Source organism: Microtus pennsylvanicus, chromosome 16 (genome assembly GCF_037038515.1).
Source record: "Microtus pennsylvanicus isolate mMicPen1 chromosome 16, mMicPen1.hap1, whole genome shotgun sequence".
NCBI lineage: Eukaryota > Metazoa > Chordata > Mammalia > Rodentia > Cricetidae > Microtus > Microtus pennsylvanicus.
In genome coordinates, this window is record NC_134594.1 from 37,267,165 (window position 1) to 37,293,857 (window position 26,693).

At 40.2% G+C, this 26,693-nt stretch overlaps 1 protein-coding gene across 3 annotated transcripts in view; it reads right to left on the bottom strand.

The window, feature by feature from the left end:
* Positions 1 to 25,395, bottom strand: part of Kpna4 (karyopherin subunit alpha 4) — a 59,554-nt gene extending 34,159 nt beyond the window's left edge. Inside the window, exons 1-2 of one of the 3 annotated variants that reach the window (XM_075950843.1) lie at positions 24,204 to 24,500; positions 17,419 to 17,463 (exon numbers count right to left, since the gene is read on the bottom strand). In XM_075950843.1, the coding sequence (XP_075806958.1) occupies positions 17,419 to 17,463; positions 24,204 to 24,485 (327 nt within the window). In that variant the 5' untranslated portion in view covers positions 24,486 to 24,500. Of the gene's footprint in view, positions 1 to 17,418; positions 17,464 to 24,203; positions 24,501 to 24,981 lie in introns of those variants that run through there. The other 2 variants (XM_075950845.1, XM_075950844.1) reach the window with 2 other exon arrangements.
* Between the last annotated feature and the right edge of the window lie 1,298 nt (positions 25,396 to 26,693).

The following is a 26,693-nucleotide window of genomic DNA, read 5'->3' on the forward strand; positions in this document are numbered from 1 at the left end:
CAGTATTATACAAAGTCCCTTAGCAGTAAACCACATCATTTCCCAAACATCTAGAAGTAGAATTCAAGCCAATTTGAGTCTAAGGCTCCTATTAAAGTACAAGCACTATAGGCTGAGATTCGGTAATATGAAAATCTAAAATCCAAAATTCTCTAAAACTCCAAATTTTGAATGTTGACATGTCAAGTGATAAACTATATACAATTGTTCCATGCTCAAAATTATTTGACATATATAACTATCATTTAGCGCGTGCACACACACACACACACACACACACGTGCATGTATTTAAAAGAAGACTAAATCCCAAACATGAAATACAATGTTTGGGATTTAGTCTTCTTTTAAATATATGCAAAATTTTGAAAATGTAAAGATATTCTGGCCTAAGCATTCTGGGTGAGAGATACTCAACTTGAGCAATGAACTTAGCTTATTGTAACACAAAACATCTATATTCTATTCCTCATGAAGACTGCTGTGTCTCTAAGATGTATTAGCTAAAAGAGGGTTCAAAAAATGTTATAATAAGAAAGACTTCTGAGGGACAGAGGTATTAAATACCTGAGAAGGTTGCATTAGTAAGCATTGCACCACAAAGGCGACAGGAGTAGAATGATCTTTACTTTCTTCACATTGGTGCAAACTATTATATAAGTCCCTCTCCACCGTAATATAGCCTATTTATTAAAGTTAGAGGTTTCAATAATTTAGAATTTTAAAAAAAGCAAGCCAGGAAGATCTCAAACTCAAGGCTGGCCTGAGCTATTTAATGAACCCTGTTTCAAAAACCAACTGACCTATTTGCCCTCTGGGGCCAAAATACACAGACACAAATAAAGCATTTATTGACCCAATTTAACAACGTAATAACAATATATGACTAGAGCTACTGTTTTATTTTATTTTTGCAAAATAAGAGACTGGACAATGTCTTTACTATAGGATAAGAGTTTAACTTCTCTTTCCAAAGTAAACCCATTTCAAATCAAGGACTTTTACTTCTGAAGTCCTATGAAAAGAGCATAAGGCTTCTTAGAGCTCTAAGTCTCCCCTCAGTTTAAGCATCAGGCTTTGCATATGACATGTAGATACAATGTTTGTGAATTCACAAAATTCACATTGCACTAAAACAATTAGGAAGTTTTCAAGCAACTGGTTCTTAAAGAATCCAGAATGCCATTTCTTTCTCAAAAGTATGCATGCTTTTCTTTGAATTTTAAAAATATTTACCACATTTCTATAACTATATTAGAGTTTAAACATGACCCCTGCTCTTAATGGAATAAAGGTATACCTTCCCATTAACAGCTACTTAATTTCCAGTGAGTGGCTACCTAACTCTTGCTAAAAGTCACTTTTTAACTAATACGCAGTTCTTTGAAACTCTAAAATTAATTCATGGTTTAACATATTGTAAGAATTTTTGTATTTAAAATTTTCTTAACAAAACCAAGACTTAGATTAATTAGAAATTATTCTCATTAGAGAAAAAGCTTTAAAAAATATAAAGTATGAAGGTACACACCTATAACACCAATAATGTAGAATCAAGGCAGAAGACCTATAAATTGAAGACCAGAGAGGCTAGAAAATGAGACTCTAATCTTAAACACAATGCCCAGTCCACAATCTATGAAAGATTTATTCATCACTTATTTGCTGAGCACTACAAATACAAAGATGGACCAGAGACACAGTATATCCACACCCTCAAGAAGAGAGAGACACTTCAGGCGACAAAATCATTTGCCACCAAGCTTAAAGACTTGAGTTTGATTCTCGGGACCCACATAATGGAACAGAAAGATCAACTCCTACAAGGTGTCCCCTGCCTGACATTAGTAGTATGGGGTGAATGGGTGCATAAGCACACACAATGTAATAAAAAAGGTTTTAAAAAAGAAGGTTGTACTCTTATGACAGAAACAGTGTTAAGACAGCCTCTTACTATGCAATCTTGGCTGACTTGGGGCTTACTATGTGGAACCAGGCTGATCTTGAACTCATAAGAAATTGACCTGTCTCTTCTTCTCACGTGCTGTCATTAAAGGTATGTTACCATGACTGGCCTAAAAGGTATGAGAGCTAAATCTTGACAGAATGATTTAGATGAAGATATTCCAGACAGACAATATAGTACATACAAGAAAACACAAGATAAAAGAAGGCATTTGCAGCCAAGAGTGGTGGTACACACTTGTAATCCCAGCACTGAGAAGGCTGAGGAAGCAAAAAGATCAGCTGATCTCAGTTCAAGAATAAGTGAGCAACACAGAGAGAAACTGTCTCAAATGAAGAACTACACAGATTATAAATAATGTTCAACATTCTTAACTACCAAGGAAATGCAAAGTTACATAAATTATAGTTACAGTGGGATTCCATCTCATTCCAGGCAGAATGGCTATTCACAAAAAAATTAAAATAGCAAATGTTGATTAGGATGTATGGCAAATGTAACAATGCATTGCTGGTAAGAATGTTAATTAACTGTCACTATGGAGGAGACTGGAGATATGGTTGATGTAGGAAGTCCTTCTGTGTATGTGTTGCTTTTATTGGCTAATAAATAAAGCTGTTTCAGCCAGTGGCTTAGCAGAGTAAAGCCAGACAGGAAATCCAAACAGAGATATATAGAGAGAAAGTAGGTGGAATCAGAGAGACACCATGTAGCTGCCAAAGGAGACAGAATCTGGATCCTTACCAGTACACCACAAGCTTGTGTTAACACACAGATTAATAGAAATGGGTTAATTAAGATCTAAGAATTAGCCAGAAATATGCCTAAGCTATTGGCTGAACAGTATTGTAATTAATAGTTTCTGTGTGATTTTTAGGTCTAGGTGGCCAGGAAATGAATGAGTAGTTTCCACCTACAGATGGTTCAGCAGTTATGAGTACTGACTGCTCCTTCAGAGGACCCAGGTTCAATTCCCAGCACCCATATGGCAGTTTACAACTGTCTGTGACTCCAGTAACAAGATATCTGGCACCTTTACACAGACATACACACAGGCAAAATGCTAATGCATAAAAATAACTTTTTAAAAAGAAAAAACAAATAAAACTCACTATGGAAATTAGTATGGAGGTTCTACAAAAAAAATTAGCAGCACACATCTGTTATATAACCTAGCTATACTATTTGTGGGTATATGTCCACACGAATTGAAGTAAGTTTACTATAAATACATGGATACCTATGTTTTCTGCTGCACTTTTATCAAATGCCAAGTCACAGAATTAGCTTCTTGACATACACAGGAATGTATAAAGCCAATATGGTATACATAGTCAATAGAGTTTGACTCAGCCAAAGAAGAATGAAATCACAGTGTCTGAAGGAAAATGGGTAGAACTAGAGATTATATTACATGAAATAAGCCAGTCCCACAATGACAAATATTATGTTTGTTTTCTTCCCATCTGTGGAATTTAGGACAGAGGGAAAAGGACATGAAATTCAAAGAGAACAACATTAGAGGCTGTGGATGAGCAAAGGGAGGGGAAAGAATTTTAAGAACGGATAATAGCAAATCCAAAATATGTGTATACATTATGGAAATGAATGAAGTCTATTGCTTTTACAATTAATATACACTAGTTTAAAAAAGGTATCATGTTTAAAATCTGTGGAAAAATCAGAAATGAAGAATGAAAGGGTAAGCCAAGAGTTCCATCACTTTCATAAAAAGTTAAGTATACTTTTTTTATCTGCAGATTTTAGCCCAAGTAGGCACCACAACCTTAAGAATATTTGGTAGGTGCAAGTTCTTTAGCCGAATTAATATGGTAAATCAAGAGCTGAGCACGTGGCAGTAGCAGATTAAATTTTCAATGCCTGTAATTTATATATGGGTCATTTCAAAGCATGGCACGTAGAACTAGTTCCTATAGTAATATTTTATTTATGTTTTAATAAATAAAGTTTGCCTAAAGATCAGGTGGGAGACAGAGGCAGATGGACCTCTATGAGTTCAAGGCCACCCTGGGGTACACAAAATCAATGCTGAAACAAATTCAAGGGGTGGTGGCTCACACCTTTAATCCCAGTAGTAAGGATTCACATGTCTTTAATTCTAGCTCTAGAGGGAATATAAAATGGGAGGAGAGAGAGGCTTATTCTGCTTAGTCTGTGGTCGCCAGCCTTGGTAGTGCAGTAAGACTTCTCTAGTGGCTTGGCTGCTTTGCTTTTCTGGCTTTCGGGTTGAACCCGAATATCTGCTACAATTTCCCATACTAATTTAATAACTTGCCCATGCTAAATGGCTTCCTGCACTGAGTAAGTCCGTTACTGACTCAAGCTCCGTATCACTCCATTCACATTGGGAGGAAACTTGGATCTGATGCTCATCACTAGTAGTGTGTAAAATTAGAACCTTACTACTGCTGTCAATAAACACTATATCTGAGAAATTAAACTATGGTTTGAAAATAAGAACCAAACCTTTTCCTCAATGAATTTTCTAGTAAAGGATCCCACAGTAGGCACCAAACACTGATGGGAACTGTAAATACTACGCTGGTCGCTATTGGGGAAACTGGGAAGTGGACAGTGACTGACAACAACTAAGAAATGGACTATGCTAAACAAAGTAGGGTAAATAGATTAAAGTCAGAAATCACAGCTTCCAAGAATGCTCATTTTTCCTCAAACTTTTCATGTTTGCAACAAGAGAAACAAAGGTTTAAGTGTTATGAAGAAAACAACACATGAAAGTGACACTGGGAAAAATTAGGAAATAAAATCAGACTTAATCAGATTAAGGAAGTCAGCAGAACCCAGTTTTTACAAGACTGTGGAAGAATCCAATTTCTCTGCTGATCTGGTGCATTCTGAGAAGAGGAAAAAGAAACAATGTTAAACTGGGCATAGCAGCTCATGTTGATACTCTCAGTACTAGGAACTATGGGACAGAAAGATTAGCCTCGAGTTTAAGGCTAGCCTGGTCAACATATGGAGACTGCCTCAAAACCAAACAAACCAAAAACCAAAAACCCTGGGAATGTAGATTTGACTCATTCGTTTAGAGCACTTGGTTCCCAGCATCCACGCTACCTCACAATAATCCCAAATTGCAGTTTTGAGAGATACAAGGTACTAGGCGCTTAAATGGTGCACATACATATACAATATACAAATATAAAAAGAAGAAACAAATAAAAATAACCACACACTTAAACACAAAATGTTAAAAAGTCAAGATGATGGCATCATGCCAGTGCAGAGGATCACTGCACTGGCAATGCCAGTCTGTTCTCTACAGAGCTCCAGGGTAAAAGGGCTACATATAACCCATCACAAAATCCCTCACCAAGAAAAAATTAAACAAAGGTAAAATATGAAAATCAAGACATTAGGAATGCATAATTTATTGTCTATTGCTTCTTAACATACTCAGAGCTGGGAAACAGCAAAGTATCCTCTCTAGGTCCTGCCTTTATTTTAAGTGAATCAATACATATAATAAAAATCAATAAAGGCACGTAAAAGGAAAGAGAATAAAGCAAACACCAAAAAACATGCCATTAGCAACTTGCAAGCCAGAGGCTGAGGAGACTGTTTATGTGGCTATTAGAAGTCACACTGATTAAGGGAGTGGTTTTATAAGGTGTCCCTTTCATCTCTATGGACCATTTCAACTTTAAATTCTCTAGATGGAAGAAACTGACAAACTGCCAACTACATTAACAGAACATTTCATGGGTTCCTCTACTGACTCTCCATGGACTTCTGGCCTTTGCACTCAGTCCCTCAAACCTGCATTCCTATCCCTGCAAAAATGGTTTATTGGAGTTCTTCGACAAAGTTCATTGTCTGCTTGAATAGCCTTTGAAGTTGCTCAGAACGGGCTGTCACATGTCCTAGGAGGATACGGAACTCATGCTTTTCCTAATTGCTTCTATTTATTTCATTCATGAAGAATATGTCTAATTTAAAAAAATTATTATTCTCTGCGCATGGGTATTTTGCCTGTATGTTTGTCTGCACATCACTTTCACGTCCGGTGCCCACGGAGGTGAGAAGGGGATGTCCGACCCCTTGGAACTGAGGTTACAGACAATTGTGGGCCACCATGTGGATGCTAAAAATTGAACCTGGGTCCTCGGAAAGAGCAGTCAGTGCTCTTAACCACCAAGACATCTCTTCAGCTCCTCTTATTGAAAATTTTAAGCAAATCACATTATAGTATTTTGTAACTGAAAAGAATAAAAATCATTTACTTTAAATTACTTCATTTTAGAGACAGGAACTGAGACTAAGTGACTTTCTTAAGAATATCAAGTCTCTCCAGGGCATAAGGGCACATAATCCCAGCACTCGGGAGGCAAAGGCAGGTGGATCTCTGTGAGTATGAGGCCAGCCTGGACTACAGAGTGAGTTCCAGGACAGCCAGGGCTACAGAGAGAAACTCTGTCTTGAAAAACCCAAAACTGCCGGGCGGTGGTGGCGCACGCCTTTAATCCCAGCACTCAGGAGGCAGAGGCAGGCTGATCTCTGTGAGTTTGAGGTCAGCCTAGCCTACAAGAGCTAGCTCCAGGACAGGCTCCAAAGCTACAGAGAAACCCTGTCTCGGGAAAACAAAACAAAACAAACCCCAAATCTCCCCAGCTTCTCTGCTGACAATATACCATAGCTGCAATATTTCAGGGAAGAGACCTGAATGGGGTCAAAGAGCTCAAGGTGTGTGTTTGTGGTGTGTAACCCTACAAAATTTACTATACTGAACAGGACACGAATGCAACAAGATGATGACACTGAGGTTCTGGCTCAGGCAACTGAAGGGCAGAAATGTCATTTACTGAGATAGGGCAGACTGAATGATTACCAGGCAGGTTCAGGGAGCTGGATGGGTTATACCACTCACTTTTGAACTTACTAAGTTTACAATGCTTGTAAAAACAACTTGTCAAAATAGTCAAAGGAATCTGGACTTCAATCAGGTTGGGACTAGCTAGGCATAAACAGTGCCTGCTTATATTCCCAGGACTCAGAAAGCTGAGGCAGGAGAACTGCAAATTCTAAGCCAACCCAGGCCATTATAGTGAGACCATGTCTCAACACTTGAAAGTTAAAAAAACAAAGGAAGAAGGGGAAGACATCAATTTAGAAAGTTGCCAGTATAAAAATGCAAGACCAGATGACCTGATGAAATCCCCTATGGTACAAATACAGTGCTAGGGACCTCTAAGAGGTAGAAGACTAAAGAAGGAAAAGTCAGTGAGACAGAACACAGGAATCCGGAGCCACTTGGGGAAGGGAGACTTTTCAAGGGACCATAATTATACCAAGGATACACTGATGAAGACTGGGGTGGCTCAGTAGGCAAAGGCACTTAACATAAAAGCCTGACAACCTCAGGTAGATCCCTGGAGCCCACGTAAAAGTGGGAGGAAAGAACAAACTCCTTAACACTGCCCTCTAACTTCCATATACATACACATATTCAAAATGCTTTAAAAATAAAAAAGATGAAGACCAAAAACTACCTATTACTAAATATACATTAAAAGTAACAAAATAGATAATAATCACCATAAGAAGATTCCAAACCCTGCATCTACTATGAGACATGGCCCATTTCTGTTATCATTTATTACCACCACCAGACTGACACTCAATTTGCTTAAAATACTGTTCAGTACTTTGGAGTTTTTAACTCACATCTCATTTATTACGTTATGGTATTGTAACTGAGTAAACTAGAGAACAGAGTTTAGATATCTAAAATTTCTCAATGAAAACATCCCTTTAACTTTTCAGTCCCTCCTTTTCTTTCTTGAGTCAGACTGAAAGCAGAGTTTCATTTTTGACAAAAAAAAAAAGTCAGTATTTTATTTTATGGGTTCCTCTCTACAAATGTAGCCAATGGGGTAGCTACCATACTTAGTCTAATTTTTAATTAGCCGTTTATCCATCAAAGGGCATTTTCACCCTTTAGATATTCACTGCTGTGGATAAGATATACAAAATTTTTGCTCTCAGTTTATGTCAGTGTATATACCTGAAGCAGGATTGATAACATATAATTCTATTTTAATGTGAGGGACACCACTTTTAAAAAGCACCTGCACCGTTTTTCATTCTTGTCAATAGTTCACAAGGAGTCCAAATTCTCCATAACCTTACCAAACAATTTTCTTTCTTGTTGTTGTTCCTTTTTAAAAGGTATCCAGGTTTATCTTTTATTTACTTGTTCTTATTGCTTTACATTACACCATAATAATACCATGCGGGTATTGGTTGTCTCTCTCCCCTACCGCACAGGAACTCAGGTCATTAGGCTGGCTGCTGAGCAACAGGACCCCAAGTTTGCTTTATTTTTATTTATTTATTTGGTATTTTTGAGACAGGGTTTCTCTGTGTAACAGTCCTATCTGTCCTGGAACTAGCTTTTATAGATCAGGCTGGCCTTGAACTCAGAGATCCTCCTGCCTCTGCCTCCAGAGTGCTGGGATTATTAAAGGCGTGTGCCACCACTGCCTTTTTATAGCAGCAATCCCAGCTTGTCCCAAGTTCTCCCTGCTGAGGTTCATCTGTAAATCCTGTACCTCATTATTGTTCTAAATAATCAAGATTCCTTCCAGCTTTGGTAGAGAGACGTGCTGTGACAGATTTCAGGTAATCAGGTTCTTTAATCACACTGCTTACTTGCAGCAGGGGAAAATGAATTAGGAGATCTAACAGCAACCCAGTTGCTCCTTAAATAATGGTCACTGCTGTGGGTGGGTGTTGTAGTGATATTTCATTTGTTTTCAATAAATAAAGCTTGCCTAAAGCTCAGAGAGTAAAACAACCCCACTGGTCAGTCTTACAGACTAGGCAGTGGTAACACACACATCTTTAATCCCAGTAGCCACATTAGTTGCCATAGAAACGGGTGGTGCACGCCTTTAATCCCAGCCCTAGAGAGGATTATAAAATGGGAGGAGACAGCTCTGAATCTCTTTCTGAGATTCCTGGAGGCAGGATCACCATTTCAGACTGAGGTAGAGGTAAGAGTCTGGCTGCTTTTGCTTTTCTGACCCTCAGGTTAAACCCTAATTTCTGTCTCTGAGTTTTTATTAATTGTGCTTTAGGGTATGGTATCTAATGGTTTTTATCTGTCTAATGATTACTAGAATACTTGAAGAACTTGTCTCTCATTTTTGTTTTTGAGAAATGCCTAATCAAGTCTTTTGTCTATTTAAAAAAAATGGCTTTTGTTGTTGAGATCATCCACACTAAGACAGCCTCTTCCAACAAAATATGTGGCCTCAAATGTCAGTATCACCAAAGTTGAAAACACTGCTATATTCTACTAAGTTATAGCCATGAGATGACAAATTAAGTTCAAGTACAAGGAAGAAGGGAGGGAGGGAGGGAGGGAGTCAGATATAATGGCACATAGCTAAATCCAAGTTCTTGGGATGTTGAAGCAGGAAGATGGCTGCTCAAGGCCAGCCCAGGCTATGTAGTGAAATACTATTTTACAAAAAAATAAAATAAAATAGCTATGTACTACCTACTCACAAAGAGGAAAATGTGAACTAAAAAAAAAAATCTTAGAACACACACTCATATTTTCTTTTTCTCTCTTATTATTTTTGTTATTGTTGTTGTTTGTTGTTCAGGCATGCAACTATAATCCAGGTATTTAGGAGGCTAAGGCAAGATGATTTCAGAGTCAAGACTACCCTGGGGGGGGGGGCTGGAGAGATGGCTCAGTGGTTAAGAGCATTGCCTGCTCTTTCAAAGGTCTTTAGTTCAATTCCCGACAACCACATGGTGGCTCATAACCATCTGTAATGAGGTCTGGTGCCCTCTTCTGGCCTGCAGACATACACACAGACAGAATATTGTATGCATAATAAATAAATAAATATATTAAAAAAAAAGACTACCCTGAGCAACTTAGTAAAATCCTACCTCAAAAATGAATACATTCTCTAAAATATTTCCTTTGGTGTCAATTATATAGCAGGTTCAGTAATACGTACATAAAGTCTTGGCTACTCAAGAGGCTGAGGGAGAAGGATTAAAAGTCAAGGATGGTATGGCACACACCTCAGGCGGATCTCTGTGAGTTCAAGGCTAGCCTGGTCTACAAGAGCTAGTTCCAGGACAGGAACCAAGCTACAGAGAAACCCTGTCTCAAAAAACCAAAATAGTCAAGGATGGTATGGGCAAAACAGTTAACCCCACAATATTTAGAAGTTTCATAGCATTCTGGGAGAAGCTAACACTGACTAAGTATACAAATTTCTGTAACTTCAAGCACAGGAGTTTTGGGAGGTGGGAAAGGCATTCTGACAGCCAGAATGTGTGAAGGGCCTAAAGAAGAGGGCTTAAGATGGCTAAGAGCTGGAAGGAAATAGGAGATCTGGTAGGGAAAGTATATAAGGACCGTAACTGGGCATTCAGAGGCTAAACGCAGCACACAGGAAGCTATTAAAGCAGGGAGCATGGTTGATTTGTTTGTACAGCAGGGTGTGAAACCCAGGATATTTGCTACAACATACTATATATGTGATTCAACTCTGGTTTAGAATAAACTGTGTAATATGATAAACTTTTAAGGCTATAAGGTCTATTCAGATGAACAAAAGCTGATATACGATGTATATCTAACTACTTACGTCTCTGCTGAATGTTTAACATCAAGCCGCTAGCAAATTTAGATAGGTTAGCTTACCACTACCTATTTTCTGTACTGAAATCCACATTGTAGAAAAGGGAGTAGACTCATACCTCTGTCGTAATAAAAGCTGGGGAAATGATTTTGGGTTAAAAGCATGAATACTCTTCAAGGTGAGCTCAGAGAAAACAAACCTTCTGTGGAGCAGAAAGGCAAAAGCTCATTTGATCTTGTGGCAGAAGGGCTTCTTCCCTCTATCCAGAAGGCTGGATACACATAGATTAGACAGACTTTTTTTTTCTTTTTGGCACAATGAGAAGCACTTTTAAGTTTATACTTAGGAGACAACCAAAGGAAATTTAAAACCTTGAACTTCTTTCTGACTATGATAAACTAAGCCATACAAAAAACTCTGCAATATTCTATAATGCTGTACCTGGTCCTCCAAGAAAGTACTTTTCCCAAGGTCAGGCATTTAGACAAAAGCTCCCATTCCCACAGGGACTTGAAGAAAGTTCCTGCTTGCTAAATAAAAAGGGAGTCATTTTTATCTTTGGCAAGAGGAACTTGTGGCCCTTCCACTAACGTGACTGTGGTGCTTATTAACTTGTCAAGGTCAATGCTAGCTAGTCTCTAAGCTACTTCAGTGCCTACTCACAAAGCCCCACTCCAGCTCACCAGTCCTTTCTCCAGTTCCCATTTATCCCTGAAAATCTTTGTCCTGTCACTTCTTGCTTCCCCAGGTTTCCGTGACAGATGAATGGGGGAGAAAGTAAAAAGGAAAGGAAAAAACATGACTGCTCCTGGGTGTGGTGAGGAGAGATTATTATAGATGGGAGGGCATCTGGGAGAGTCCAGAGTGGACCAGACCAGACTGCGTTGGGCCAAGGGGGAAGGGAGGAGGATAGATACAGCAGCCAGGAGGCCAAAGGTCCAAACAGGGGCAGGGAACTAAAATGTCTGCGCTGTATAGGGAGGAGCCCCTGGGGGGGAGAGTTCAGAGTGGAGGGCAGGGTATGCCAGTCATGTCCTGTAACAGGTAGGGACCCAGGGATGCTGGGAGACCTGGCAGCCAACACCTAAACATGCTAGGCAAGCACTCACCACTGAGTACTCCTCAGCCTGGATATGCTTTTTTTCTTTTTAATGTTTTTTTGTGCATTGGTCTTTTGCCTACATGTCTGTTTATATGAGGGTGTTGGATCCACTGGAACTTGAGTTGTGAACAATTGTGAGCTGCCATGTGGGTGCTGGGAATTGAACCCTAGTCCTCTGGAAGACCAAGAAGCCAGTGCTCTTAACCACTAAGCCATCTCTCCAGCAGGATTTACTTACCCTGGCTGTTTTCTTAATTGGAGAGTGGCAATCTCAAAACAAACAACCCCTTTGAAAAGAGCTAACAATGATCTGCAACATGGTAACAGAAAACACACAGAAAAGAATGAAATACCTCCACAGTAGCAGCTTTTTCTGAAAGAAACTGCTTTCTATTGATGCTTCCTGAAAGTTCCTTATGTGAGTGAGATGTTCCCTGTAGAACTGACAGGCAGGGAATTAGGAGAAAGGCACCTGATGACCTAAAAAAGCCAATCTAGGTTGGTTGATTTGCTTTGCCTTGGGTTGTTTATGAGCTTAGTTAAATTATCTTCAGAAACTTAACATAAATTAACTTAATACTAAGACTTAGTATCTAGGGAAAAAAATTAAGTAGCTCACTTGGAGCTGGCAAGCAGTATGGTGAAAATCTATGAATTCTCACAAAAACATTTAGTATCAGATAAGGTAGGAACTAATCTGGTAACTTCCCTATAGCCTACCCTACCTGACCCTAATCTAAAGAAAAGTGGGCTCCCTGTTATTACTGAAAGTTTAATTCAAAACAAGTACTTACAAAGGTGGGATTTTATTTTTTTAGATGCAGAAGTTAAGGCTGAAGATATTAAACTATGCTAATGGTGTGTGGCTAATGAGATGTAATCGTAAATCTTTTCACTCTAGAGATCAAGTTTTTCTACCCAAGGGAAGTGTTAACAAATAGAAAACACTTGGGACTGCCTTCCCTTCAAACTGAAGGTCTGTTAAGAAAATAAAGTAGTTTACTTCAATTCTCACAACAGTTACATCCTTCCACATGGTCAGCCTAAGGCCAGGGCTCTGAGATCCTGACTTGGTAGACTAGGAATTCATTCTCTGTTCAGTGCTCTGACCTCACACTTATAACAGGATCTTAGACACAGATTCTTAATAAGGATCTGCAGAACAAATGCACAAAATAAAGAGAAGGGCAGAAGAAAAAGTTGGTAACAGAGCTGCTTGCACAAGTTCAACTGACTATTGGTTAATGGAACTTGGTCATGGCCCCAAAGAATTCTTTCAATTAACCTTCCTTTGTTGCCTCCACAATACCATCACTGAAATGTAATTCACATACTGTTGACAGAAGTCTGTCTTGCAGGATCCCACAGCCATTCAGTCCCAAAGAAACACACAAAGGCTTAACATTAATTATAAACTGTTTGGCCTATTAACTCAGGCTTATTATTAACTAGCCCTTACAACTTAAATTAACCCATAATTCTTATCTATGTTTACCCACATGGCTTGGTAACTTTTCCCAGTAAGGCATTCTCATCTTGCTTTCTATGCATCTGATGGTGACTGCGTCACTCTGCCTTTCCTCTTCCCAGAATTCTCTTAGTCTGGGTCTGGTCACCTAGCCTATACTTCCTGCCTGGCTACTGGCCAATCAGCATTTTATTAAATGAATGACAAATCATTACAGTGTACAAAAGCATTATCCCACAGCATTTCCTCACTTTTTTTCAAAACAAGAACTCTGAATCTATAAACAGCATATGAAAAGTGGTAAGCAAACTTCCGGGACTAAATCCTAGATAGCTTCTGAAACTGATTTAGAGAACATCTAGCTGATGGTTTCTAAAAAATTGCTTAACACTAAAGATTCCCCCTCCAAATTAGGGGAAATCCTCCAAATCTGGTGTCAGAAATATTGAATGTAGAGCAGTTTTGCCATATCTTTCTATTTGTAAATGGGACCTTACTTTTTATTTAGACAGAAAAGGGGAAATGATGCGGCATGTTCTTCTGTATATGTGTTGCTTTTATTGGTTAATGAATAAAGCTGCTTTGGCCTATGGCAGGGCAGATGGAAGATATATGAAGATAGAATAGGTGGAGTCAGGAAGACGCCATGTAGCTGCCAAAGGAGGAAGATGCCCTGAACCTTTCTGGTAAGCCACAGTCTTGTGGCAATACATAGGTCGACAGGAATGGATTAATTTAAGATTAAAGAGCTAGCTAGAAATATACCTGAGTCATCACCCAACTCATCAGTGTTGTAACTAATATAGTTTCTGTGCGATTATTTGGGTCTGGGTGGCCAGGTAATGAAGGTGCAGTCTCCGTTTACGTTATGGCACCAATGTGGGTCAACTATATCCACATAAAACCCGACGGAGCTTAGAAAGGAATTCTAGACATAAAAGAACAGAAATGCTTCTTGTAGCAGCATTTCTTTTTCAGACTGGCTCTGTTGACTGGCGGTAAGTAGAGGCAGCTCCTTTAAGAGTAGGCTTCCTGAATCAGCATTAGCAACAAAAAAACTTGAGAGACAGCTTCCTGGTTTGTGCCCAGTGTTGTAACTAATATAGTTTCTGTATGATTATTCAGGTCTGGGGGGGGGGCAGACAACAAAGGTGGAGCCTCCATCTACATAGGATTGTGTGATTTTTTTTCCAACTGACTTCTTACAGGAAGCATAATGTTTTCAAGGTTATATATCCATACTGTTATTTTACCAGCAGTCATCCCTAGAACATGACTCTAACCAAAATGCCAGATGTTACTTCAGATTTATCTGATTATAAGAACAAGATTTCCCATTATGCTCAAGCTATTTAGAGCTGGGTCAGTTCAATAAAACAACTATATAATCTAAAATCAGTTTCTTCTGTTTGAAGTTATCAGGTAACTTTAAATTTTAACATCACCAAAAGACCCCAGTAGTCTTCTAACCAGTAGAGAGCCAAAAAAAAAACAAAAAAAAAAAAACAAAAAAATAAACAAACAAAAAACCCCTTGGGTTTTCACAATATGGTATGACTGTAACTACATAAAAGTACTAGATTAACATTTTGCTTCTTTTTCTACACTACCAAAAGTTAAAAGCAGCTAGAGGCAGGATAGATAGTAATAAGATAGGATCACCTACAATGACCATGCAGCTCTGAAAGTAAGTAAATTTACAGAACTACTCCTTGGAGGAACCACAAACATACCATTTAACCAAACCAGGCACTAGGAGCACCAGTAACAATGTTAGCTGACACAGCACAGCTGGGAAAGCAATAATGGAAGGACACAAGACAGTATACAATGTCTTCCATTTGTTTTGAGTCAAGGTTCAAGGGATACAGTCCCCATAACAGAGAGCATGACGGCTAGAATAGCTCAGCAGGCAGCAACCAGAAAATTTACTTTTCAGTATTAGAAAGTAAGTCCATAATCAAATTAGTAAACTTTTGATCATCAAAGGATGCTGGTGATTGTTAATAAAAATTCAATGAAGTTCCAATAAAATGTAATTTAAATTAATCTTACAATTTAAAAACAAAATACAACAACAACAAAAAAAACAACCAGGGTCTTCTTATGTATTCAACATTGGTTTCAATATGTTCCTGTCTCTGGGATCCTGAGTGCTGAGATTACAGGTGTGCATATCATACAGAGTTTACATTAAGTTTAAAGTAAAATTAATTGTACAGTAAAAGCAGTAAGCAAGCAAATCTTGTTTTGGTACTAATTAATACAAAAAATTTAACATTTTCAATAGTCAAACTACTTATATTACCAACAAATGTCTACGACCTGAAAATCAGTATGGATACTAAACAGTATTATAAATGTTAAACAGTAAACAGTACTATAAATGAATTATAAATGTTTTCTGAGTCTGGAGAGATGGTTCAGTGGTTAAGAGCACAGGCTGATTTCTACCCAGTTCAATTCCCATCACCCACATGGCTGCTCACAGCCACCTGTAACTCCAGTACAAGGCAATCTGATGACCTTTTCTGGCCTCTGTAGACATTGCACACATGTGGTAGACAGCCTATGTTCAGGCAAAACACCCATACACATAAAATAAAATTTAAAAAAAAGGAAACTGTTTTCTGGTTAAACTTACAATCTTGTGGGAAAGCAGCAACAAAAAATCTACATAAAAGCATTAAGCCTAGCAGTGGTGGCACAGGCCTTTAATCCCAGCAGTCAGGAGACAGAGGCAGGTGGATCTCTGAGTTCGAGGCCAGCCTAGTCTATAGAGTTCCAGGACAGTCAGGGCTACACAGAGAAACTCTATTTAGAAAAAATAAAAACAGACTGATGACCCAAGTCTGATTCCTCAAACCCACATGATGGTAGAAAGATACAATCAGCTCTTTCTGACTCTATCTCACAAGCCTGCTGTGGCGAATAAGCACCATGTATACATGTACTCACACACACAAGATAAAGGTAGACTGTTCTTCTAAAGAGTCGGTAGTAATTATAAGTGATAGTTATCTGTAACAAAGCAATGCTAATAAACATGATTATAAGAGTGCGGTTCACTGGGCCGGGGGTCCTCAGACTTTGAACTCAGAGATCTGCCTGCCTCTGCCTCCCAAGTGCTGAGATAAAGGGCTTGCCCCAGCACGCTTGATGGGACATTTTAAAAGAATTTTCAAGGTCAAAACTATCTTCCTGAAAAAAAAATTAATAATGTGTATGTTGATGTTATGGGTATACATATGTATGTTAACACTGCACTGAGTCAAAGGATTAAAACTGCTACTGCTCTAGCATGAATTAAGATAAACCAACATTATGCTGTTTATATATAGTGCATTATATTTCAGTGAGGCCAGTTTACTGAAGAATGTCCTTGGGGCTCGAGAGATGACTCAGCAGTTAAGAACTCTGGCTGCATTTCCAGGACTTAGGTTCAATTCTCAGCACCCACACAGCTGCTTAGAACCATGTGCCATTTGTCTTAGAGGATCCAATACCCTCTTCTGGACTTCAGCAGCACCAGGCATGCACAGTGCAGACTACATGCAGACCAAACACCCATACTCCTTATTGCCAGGCACAGCAGCAAGCTCTGCACTTGGATTGTGAGGCCAGCCTGGTCTACAGAGTGAGTTCCAGGCCATTGAGGGTTACAGTATAGCAAGTTACTAGCCAGTCAAGACTACAAAAGTGAGAGCCTGCCTCAATAAATAAACACACACAAACACACACAGAGAGAACATTTATCAATTAAATACTGACCTTTCCTTTCAACTACATGACAAAACAGGAGTATACTTAAATGACTCCTGCAGCAGAATCAGCTTCTACAGTCAAATGTAGAAAAAGGACTTAGGCAATTAAGTTGTGAATTGAATTAACCATTTTTTCAAGAAATACCATTTTAACTTGAAAAAAATGACAGAGGAATTATAGTTATTTTGATTCAGTGTCTAGCAGATGTTTTAAAAAATGAGCAAAGTAAGCCTATGGCTTAAAGGAAAACAATTTACAGTATTTGCTGCTAATGGTTAAGATTGGGCATTTGGAAGATCTGAACAACTTCATTTGGTTTTGTCAGTGGAATGTTTTCCAGGGGCTGTATTATATATATATATATAAATATAGAATGTTTTCCGGGGACTGTATTGTATATATATAAATATAGTATCTATAATTAAGTATCCTGAAAAGGTAAATGCTTTTTTTCAAACACTTACCTGTATGCTAAATTCAGAAACTGATGTGGAAATCCACTGTCTTCTCTTAAACCAGATATCAAAGAGATATGAAAAAGATGTTAAATATGGACATTCTTCTCATTAAATAATTTTGGTTTGGGAAAGTAAGTTATTTTCCACTAAAATTTTTATATTCATACAAAATAACTTTGAGGAGTTGGTTCTCTCTTTTCCAGCACATGTGTTTCAGGGATTGAACCTAGATCACCAGGCTTGGTAGCTAAAATCTGCCCACCCAGTTACCTTGCTAGTTCACTTAGGTAGGTGGGTCTACGAGTTCAAGGTCAGCCTGGACAACCGAGTTCCAGGAATGTCAGGGCTACACAAAGAAACCCTGTCTCAAAAAAACCAAACAGCAACACACACACACACACACACACACATACACACACACACACAAAATATTTAATTTCTAAAAATGGAAAATAGTGAAAGAGATAGACAAATAAAAACTAAGACTCCTTAATGAGTCTCAAACCTCAAACATCTACAGACTTTTAAAGTAAAACACAAATTGTTGGGGTTGGAGAGATAGCTCTGTGGTTAAGAGCACTGGCTGCTCTTCTAGAAGAGCACACCCACATAGCAGCACACATCTGTCTGTAACTCCAATTCTAGGGAATCTGACACCCTCACACAGACATACATGCAGGCAAAACACCAATGCACTTAAAATAAGCCTTGTCTTTTTTTTTGTTTTTGTTTTTGTTTTTTTTTTAAAGCAAACCTTAAAACAAACCCACATATAGTCCTTATCTTTAGCTCTCTCTCTTCCTCCTCCCTGGTCTCATTGTAGCCTAGGCTGACTCATGGTAATTCTCCTGCCTCAGCCAAGCCTGGTGAGAAAAGCGAGTCAGATTGCCTGGACTGGAGTTACAGATGGCTGTGAGGAATCATGTGGGTGACAGGAACTGTACCAGGTTGAAGATCAGCCAGTGCTCTTAACCACTGAGTCATCACTCCAGTCTCAGAAAATACTTCAAATTCATACTGGTTAGCACCCATCAGGATTTTCAGGTCATAAACATTTGCTGGTAAGATGAGCAGCCTGACTACTGAAAATGCTAAACGTTTATATGGGATTCTAAGCACGTGCCACCACACCCGGCTCTGTTGTGTTTTGTAGGTGCCACTCAAAAACTATTCTCACAGTAGTGTCTAACAGATGAAAGGACTCTCACTGAACACTGACTTTACCAAATCTAAATGGAAACAGGGTGTGCTTTTTAGTGTTCAAAGTTTCAAGTGATACAAAATTCCAAACTCTGTGCAGAAAGAAACAGTAATGACTAACCTACAAAAATGTTAGCAATGCTTTCAAACAAAACCTTTTGACCAAAATTGAAATTTGTATAAGGCTAAGAAGAATTAAGATAGTGGAGTATAAAAATTACAGAACGCTTTGATACACCTGAGTTAAAACCACTCCCTTGACTGTTAAGGCATAAGCACAGCTTCTTTTTAATTTCTAAGATTGAGGTAAATGAAGAGTTTTAAACATACCTGTAATATTAGTGCTCAAAAAGCTCCTTCAAATAAGCTCCTGCCTCTGGGACAAACTAAACCAGAAGGCCCCAAACAGCAATGCAAGTCAAAACTGATCATACACTCTCCTTCAGTACAGGCCTCCAGTAAATGACCACTCCCCAGAAAACAATGAAAATATTTTAATTAATTACATCCACTGTCAGGGATCAATATTTTACAACTATCTATGGAGCTGGAGAGATGGCTTAGCAACTAAGAGTTAAGGTCTTCCAGAGGACCCAGGTTTGATCCCTATCCCCTACAAGATGGCTTACAACCATCTCTAACTCCAGGGCATCTGACACCCTCTTGTGGTCTCTGCAAACAACAGGCATGCACACAGCATACATAAATGCAGACAAAACATCCACACACATAAAATAAAAATACTAAACAAAAACAAAAAAACCCCAAATATCATTTAAGCAGGGTGTAATGGTTTACGTCCTTAATCCCAGCACTTCAGAGATAGAGGCAGGCAGATCCCTGTGCATTCAAGGCTGGTCTGGTCTACATAGCAAATTCCAGGTCAGCTAGGGGCTATACAGTGAGATCCTGTCTCAAAAACAAAAACACCCTCCAAGCGAACGATTACATCAGAAAGCACAAAAGTTTGGGCTCAACTGTCTACAAAAACTAAATCAAAACAAACAACTACCTATGTATTTTTCCTAAAGCTGTTTCAGTCCTTCAAAATCATATTCACATTCTTCCCAATAGTGGATATTCATCTGATCATGAAACAAACACTTAACCAATAAACCATAAAAAACAAGGCCATCTTGACATATATAATATATATTTAATTTATCTTTATGTGCACTGGTGTTTTGCCATGGGTGTCGGATCCCCTGGAACTGCAGTTACACAGACAGTTGTGAGCTGCCATGTGGGTGCTGGGAACAGAACCAGGTCCTCTGAAGAGCAGTTAGTGCTCTTAACCACTGAGCCATCTTTCCAGCCCCTTGATATTTTAAGAAAATTATCAATGAAGCAATTCTGAAGTCAGTTGCCTTATAGACCAGAAAAACTGATAGGAGGCTAAATCAATAATTTAAATCCTAGATACAGTTCTATCAGATAGCTCATATTGTTTCATGCTTGGACTATTATTTGAAGAATTAGACAGTAGTTATTTTAAGCACAGTAAATATGTTCCAAGATTTGTGATGAGAGAGGTCAGTCTCTAAAGTTACTAAGACTTAATAGCTTAGCAATGTTTTTCACTCTGTATACTTTGAGTCAACAAGGCTATTTCCCAAAAACGAAACAGCCCATCACTGTTACTTCTTCATATTTTATACTCAAAATTGTGTTGTATATTAATACTCATAATTAGTAAAAGTTGTTTTCCAAGATCTAATTACTTTTCTAACATAGTTATACTCTATTTGAACCTGCAAACTTTTAGAATTTTTATAAAAACTTTGAAAGTTTATTAGAAATGTTACAAAACAACCCCTCTCTGAGTAGAAGAGCTTAACTTGTTTGTGCCTGGCAAACCTCACTGACAGTGTGGTCACTACCCATTTCCTACATTGTGCTGTATATGGGCAGCCTTCTCTGTTCTACTCTCAAACTGGTACTAGACGATCCTCCAGCACACTACAGGAAGAGGTCGAGTTTTGTGGACATCATCTGATAACTCCTTTAACATTATTTCAAATAGATACAGAGACTTCCTTTGACTTCTGTACTTTCAAGAAAGCATGGCTGTATTTTTGGAGGAGTCAGAATGATATACCAAAAGGTACTAGTGAATATTAGATAGAAATTTATGAATCATAAAATTATGACTTCAGAAGTCACATCATTGTGCCCAAATTGTCCTCCAACAAGCAATTCCCCATTGACTCTTTAATGTGACACAAAGTGCAGAGTAACATGTGATATAGACACACAGAAAAAAAAATAAAAACCACACACAGCAAATAAGGGAGCAAGAGATCCAACCACACTGGATCTACACATAGTAGACTCCCCTCTTCCTTCAACAAAAAAGATAAATTGTTCAGCGAGTTGTCAGCATCTCACTAACACTAATGTACCAATGTCCACAACATTCATGAAGCAAATGTCTAGTACTGCTAGTTTTGTAGATGAAAAGAATCCTAAGACTTGAATGATTCTTCCAAGGTCACACACAGTTAGAGACCAGGTAATATTAAATTGTCAGATTTTATACTCATTATTTCTAATCAACCTCTTCCTCAAATGTAACAACTATCTCACTGTATATGCTGTTGTATATTTACACACACTGTCTAATAAGGTAGCTACCAGCTGTCTGAGACTATTGAACACTTAAGATACAGCTGATGTAAACAGAGAAAGACTGTGATGGTAAAATGCAATTTGAAAATGTAGGAAAGAAATCATGTGAACTATTTCATTTTTTAGGCACAGACTAATGTTAAGATGACATTTAGGATATCCTGGGCTAATAATCGTTGTACGGCAATAGCTTTGCCTCCCTCAAAACATAAATATTAAGATCAAACCAAAAAAGCAGTAATTTCTTAATATTTGTTACATTCTACATACAGTACATATTTAACACAATGCAGTAACTATATCTGGAGGAGGAGAAAGTGCACATACATGTTTTGGAGAAATAAAAGCATATAAGTGGCAAATACAAGTAATAGACTTGTGTTCTAAAAGTAATAAATGATGTCTTTGTGTCATTATAAGTGCACATGATTTTAGAAGCTTTTTGCTTTCTTTTGCGTACTGGGCAGCCTCATAATGCCATAATTCACCACTGAACGACATCCACTTAGGTGATTTTGAGCAAGTCATAAAAGTAAAATTTTTACTTAACCATATTTGTAGATGGAAAAATGAAAATATTCTAATTTCTAATACATATACATGGATTCAGTCATCAAAGAGTAGATACAGATATTATGATCCCCAAATATGCTTATATGCTTTTTAAAAAAATTTCCACTCTTTTTTTATTTTTTATATTTTTTTATTTTATTTTATTTTTCGAGACAGGGTTTCTCTGTGGCTTTGGAGCCTGTCCTGGAACTAGCTCTGTAGACCAGGCTGGTCTCGAACTCACAGAGATCCGCCTGCCTCTGTCTCCCGAGTGCTGGGATTAAAGGCATGCACCACCATCGCCAGGCTTCCACTCTTTTTTTAAAAAAATATTTATTTATTATGCATACAATATTCTGTGTGTATGTCTGAAGAGGGCACCAGACCTCATTACAGATGGTTGTGAGCCACCATGTGGTTGCCGGGAATTGAACTCAGGACCTTTGGAAGAGCAGGCAATGCTCTTAACCACTGAGCCATCTCTCCAGCCCCCCTAATATGCTTTTATATTTAGTTTTAAACTTCCTATTATAGTAGCCAAGTAGATTCATTATTTAATCTTTTAGAGACTACAGTGGCAGGAAAAACATAGTAAGGCTACATTTTTTTTAAAAGAATAGTTTTAAAGCAGGGCAAGGTGGCATATGCCTGCATCCCAGCTGGGAGGGCAGCAGGGATGACCAAGCACAAAATAAAAAAATACAACATTGTGGCAGGTTGGACATGGTGGCACATACCTGTAATTTTATCATTCAGGAGGATGAGGGAGAAGAATTGAGAGTGTAAGGCTTTCCTGGGCTATAGCTACATAGTGAGACCCTGTCCAAACTAAAAGAACAAGAGGGAGGAGTGAAAGGGGTAGAAGGGGAGAAGGTAAGTCTGGCAACCCTACAAAAAAATCTAACATTTCATATCACCTAGCATCTCTTTCTTGATTTGTAACCAAAAGAAATAAAACTGTCACATAAAAATGTGTACATAAATGCTCATATCAGTATGTAACTAACAAGGTTAATGATGTGTCCATGAAGATGAACGCATACACACAAGCTGATCTAACTATATACAGAAATATTATTCAACCCTATGAAATATTCTTGATATAATATGGATGAACCTTCAAGGTAGGTAGCCACAAAGTATCATAAAATGTACATTCTGTTTACATGAGTCATTCAGAATGGGCAAATGAAACACTGCTTTTTGGCCTGGAGTAGTTGAGAAAGAGGATCACTACTAACGACTGTCAGGGGTTCTTTAAAGAGTAGCAAAAATCCTAAGTAACTTTGGTGCTGACTGCACAACTATGTGAGCATATTAAAAACCACTTTATATTGGTGAACTGAGTGTTATGTGAATCACATTTCAATGAACCTGTTAAAAATACATAGCAAAAGAAAGGAATTAGAAGTCAGGCCTGGAGGCAGAGGGCAGGTGGATCTCTGAGTTCGAGGCCAGCCTGGGCTACAGAGCAAGTTCCAGGACAACCAGGGCTGTTACACAGAGAAACCCTGTCTCGAAAGAAAAAAAGAAGAAGAAGAAAAAAAAAAAGGAATTAAGAGATTGGTTGGTTACATGATACTTTTTCTGAATTTCTAAACTTTGTGGTATTTATCAGTTTTATAGTTTCCTAATTTGTGCTTTTTACCTATTCTAAATATTCATATTAGTACAAAAAAAACCCCGTAGTTCCATGTGTAAATTTAATGACAACTATGAATCGTACATTTAAAAAGTTGACTTTTATGACATGTAAAATTACTCCAATAAAGATGCTAAATTTGAAAACTGAGGAGATGGGTCAGTGGTTTGGCTTCAAGCACCCACAGGGCAGCTCACAACTGTCTATAACTCCAGGTTCAGGGGATCCGACACCCTCCTCTGGCCTCCCTGAACACCAGGCACATACATGGTGCACATACATACAAGGAAGACAAAATACCCCTACGAATGAAATCAATTTACAAAAAAAAGATTTCAAATTTCTACTATAAGAATTAAGAAAAATAAGCTGTATTGACCTTCAAACACGCTCTAAACAGTCATAGACACCCTGGGGCACGCAGTCCTAACTAGTACAACCAGCTAAAACAGCACAAAGTACGATAAAAGACTGAATGGCACTTTAAGAAGTGCACAAAAGTTGCTATCTCAATCAGGCAAATGCTCACATTCAGAAACAGACCACAGCAACATGAAGATCAGTCACAAAAATATAGGGGGATAAGACATTTTACCACTTTCTCTTCAAAGCTAAACTCTTGACTCAGAATGGTTTGTGTGAAAGAAAATATAAACAGGCTCCTAAAAAAACTCCCAAAGCTGAAGAAAAGGGTTCATAGAAGCGCGTACGCGCGCTCACACGCACATACACACAGTGGGGAGAATCTCTTGTGTTTAATACATCGAACCTTGGAAGCAGCTGTGTCTAAGACAATGAAGCCTTCTTTCCCCCCTTTTAAACTACGCGATGGTGTCAATCCGAAGACCACCCGATTCCACCACTGCCACCACCACCAAGAGGTGGAGGGAAAGGATCCCGTAGACCAGAGGGTGACAGCTCTGGATAACCCTTTGGACTTTCTATGTAAGAATGCAGCTGCTAGTTTCTTCTCAAGAGAGGGGTAGAGATTTGTAGAGCAGCTCAAATAAGGGGAATCCTTTTCCTGGAAAAGGGTACACCGTGGGGCCATATCTTGAATCAGCTAGGACCAGAGTGAAAGCCAGGCCGCTGGAAGGCACTGTTAGCATCACCAGGACCGCCTCTTGTGGCGCGGGTGTCTTTTTCAACGCAGAAGTTGACTCCTGTAGTTTGGACGTTGGGGTTAAAAGAGAAGTCGGGGAGATCAGGAACAAACGCCTGCATGTAGAGGCGCCGCAGGCCCGGGGAAGTTACGGAGGTCGCCGCTCGCTCCCACGCTGCCCTCTGCCCGCAACGCCCGGCGTCGGGGCCCGAGCAGAGCCGGAGCCTCCACCACGGTCGATCCCCCGGCCGCCCGTGCCCGCGTCTAGCCGGCTCGACAGGGCAGGCCTAGGCCGCGCCCGGCGGGCCCGGGCGCTGTCGCCGGCAGAGGCGGAGCAGGCCAGGCACAAACTTCCCGGCGCGGCACCCGCGTCACGGCCGCCAGTCCGCCCGCCCGCCCGCCCAGCGCCATGCCGGCCGCCGCGCCCGCCCGACTCCGCACGCACCCCGTGTTCCGCCGGGGCCGGAGGCCGCGGACCTCACTGTACCTCTAAGTCGCGGCCTTTGTTCTTGAAATTCTTGAGCCGTTGGTTGTCCAATTTCTCGTTGTCCGCCATGGCCGGGTCGGCGACTCTCCCCCCCCTCCCCGCCCGGGCCCCGCGGGATCCGCCCCAACCACCGCGCCGCACCGACGCTCCCAGGAAGCCGGCCGCCGCTTGCGCCGCCCGCTCCCTTCCTCTCGCCCGGCCTCCGCGGCCTCCACTCCCCGGCCGGCCGCCCCCTCCTGTCCCGAGCCCCGGCACCACAGCAGCTCCGGCGAAGACGACCGCGGGGCCGGTGGCGACGGCAACGGCGGCGGAATGTGCTGCCGGCTGAGAGGGGGAGGCTGCCTCGATCTGAGGGCCCGGCTCTGCGGCCACGCCCACCGCCGCCAGCCCGCCTCGCCGATTGGCCGGCCGGGCTCCGGCGCGCTTGGCCAATCAAAAGGGGCGATGGAGAAGCGGGGGCGGAAGCGCAAAAGGAAAGGGGAAGGGAGAGTCTGGGACAGGAAAGGCTCGGGGCGGAGGGGCCGGGAGCGGGGAGGAGCCTCGCGCGGAGGGAGAAACCCCGAGGAAGCCGGGGAGAGGCGGGGCCGGCAGGGGGCGGGGTCGCCAGGGTCGAGCCGCCCCTTTTGTGCGGTTCGTGGTCGGGGTGGCCTTCGATGTTGGGATTCTGGACTCCGTTCTTTTCTTGTCCGGTGTTACTTGAGCGCTTCATTCACTCTGGAAAGCAAAGAGGTGTGTCCAAGCTCCACGCGGGCGCCCAAACAAACCCTTAGCCCTGTTCTGGGGCGTCCCAGAGCCGGGGTGTCGGGACTAGGACTGACTGGGGTGACGTGCATTCTGAAAGCTGGAGGGACAGAGGAAGGAAAGGGGCCTCTGACCATGTGCCCGCAACAGGTAGAAACTTGGAAAGACTTGATACTTCTGTGATACCTCTTTTTGGGTGTTTAGTCTTGGAAAGTTAAACTGCTTGGTCACGAAATATTAAATTATAGAGAATTAGGACTATTGTCCTTGACATAGCAAATGCAATGTTGTGATTCTCGATTAAGAAAGTCAATCCCAAAGATACCATCTTAACCAGGAATATTGTAACCAAAGGCAGACGTAAAACAAGATATAAAAGGAGCCTCTCAAATTTTTCAGAAGAGGTCCGGCTGGGGACACAATTTGTAATCTCGGCTATTGCAGCGGAAGTAGGAGGATTCCTAGTGCAAGGCCTGCCTGAACTAGAGAATTCAAAGCCACTCCGAGGAGTTTAGTGATGCGGCTCGCCGATATATCTCAAGATAAAAAGTACAGAGATAACTCATTGGCAGAGGCTAAGCATGCTGGAGGCTCTAGGTTCAGAAAAGAGAGTGAGGAAATGTTTTCGAGTTTATATTTAAGCCCACTGTGGTGGTCAGTGCCTTAAACCCAGCACTTGGGAGGCAGAGGCAGGTGAATCTCTGAGTTTGAGATCAGCCTGAGTTACATCGTGATACCCTGCCTAAAACAAACAAATGTGTGTGTGTGTGTGTGTGTGTGTGTGTGTGTGTGTGTGTGTGTGTGTGAGTGTGTGATTATCAGTTTATAGTTCCTCAAATGTGTGCGGTTTTGTGAGGCAGTAGCAATTCAGAGTTAGAAGTAAAGAATGGGGAAGCTGGATGTGTTTGAGCTTGGCAGGAGACCCTATT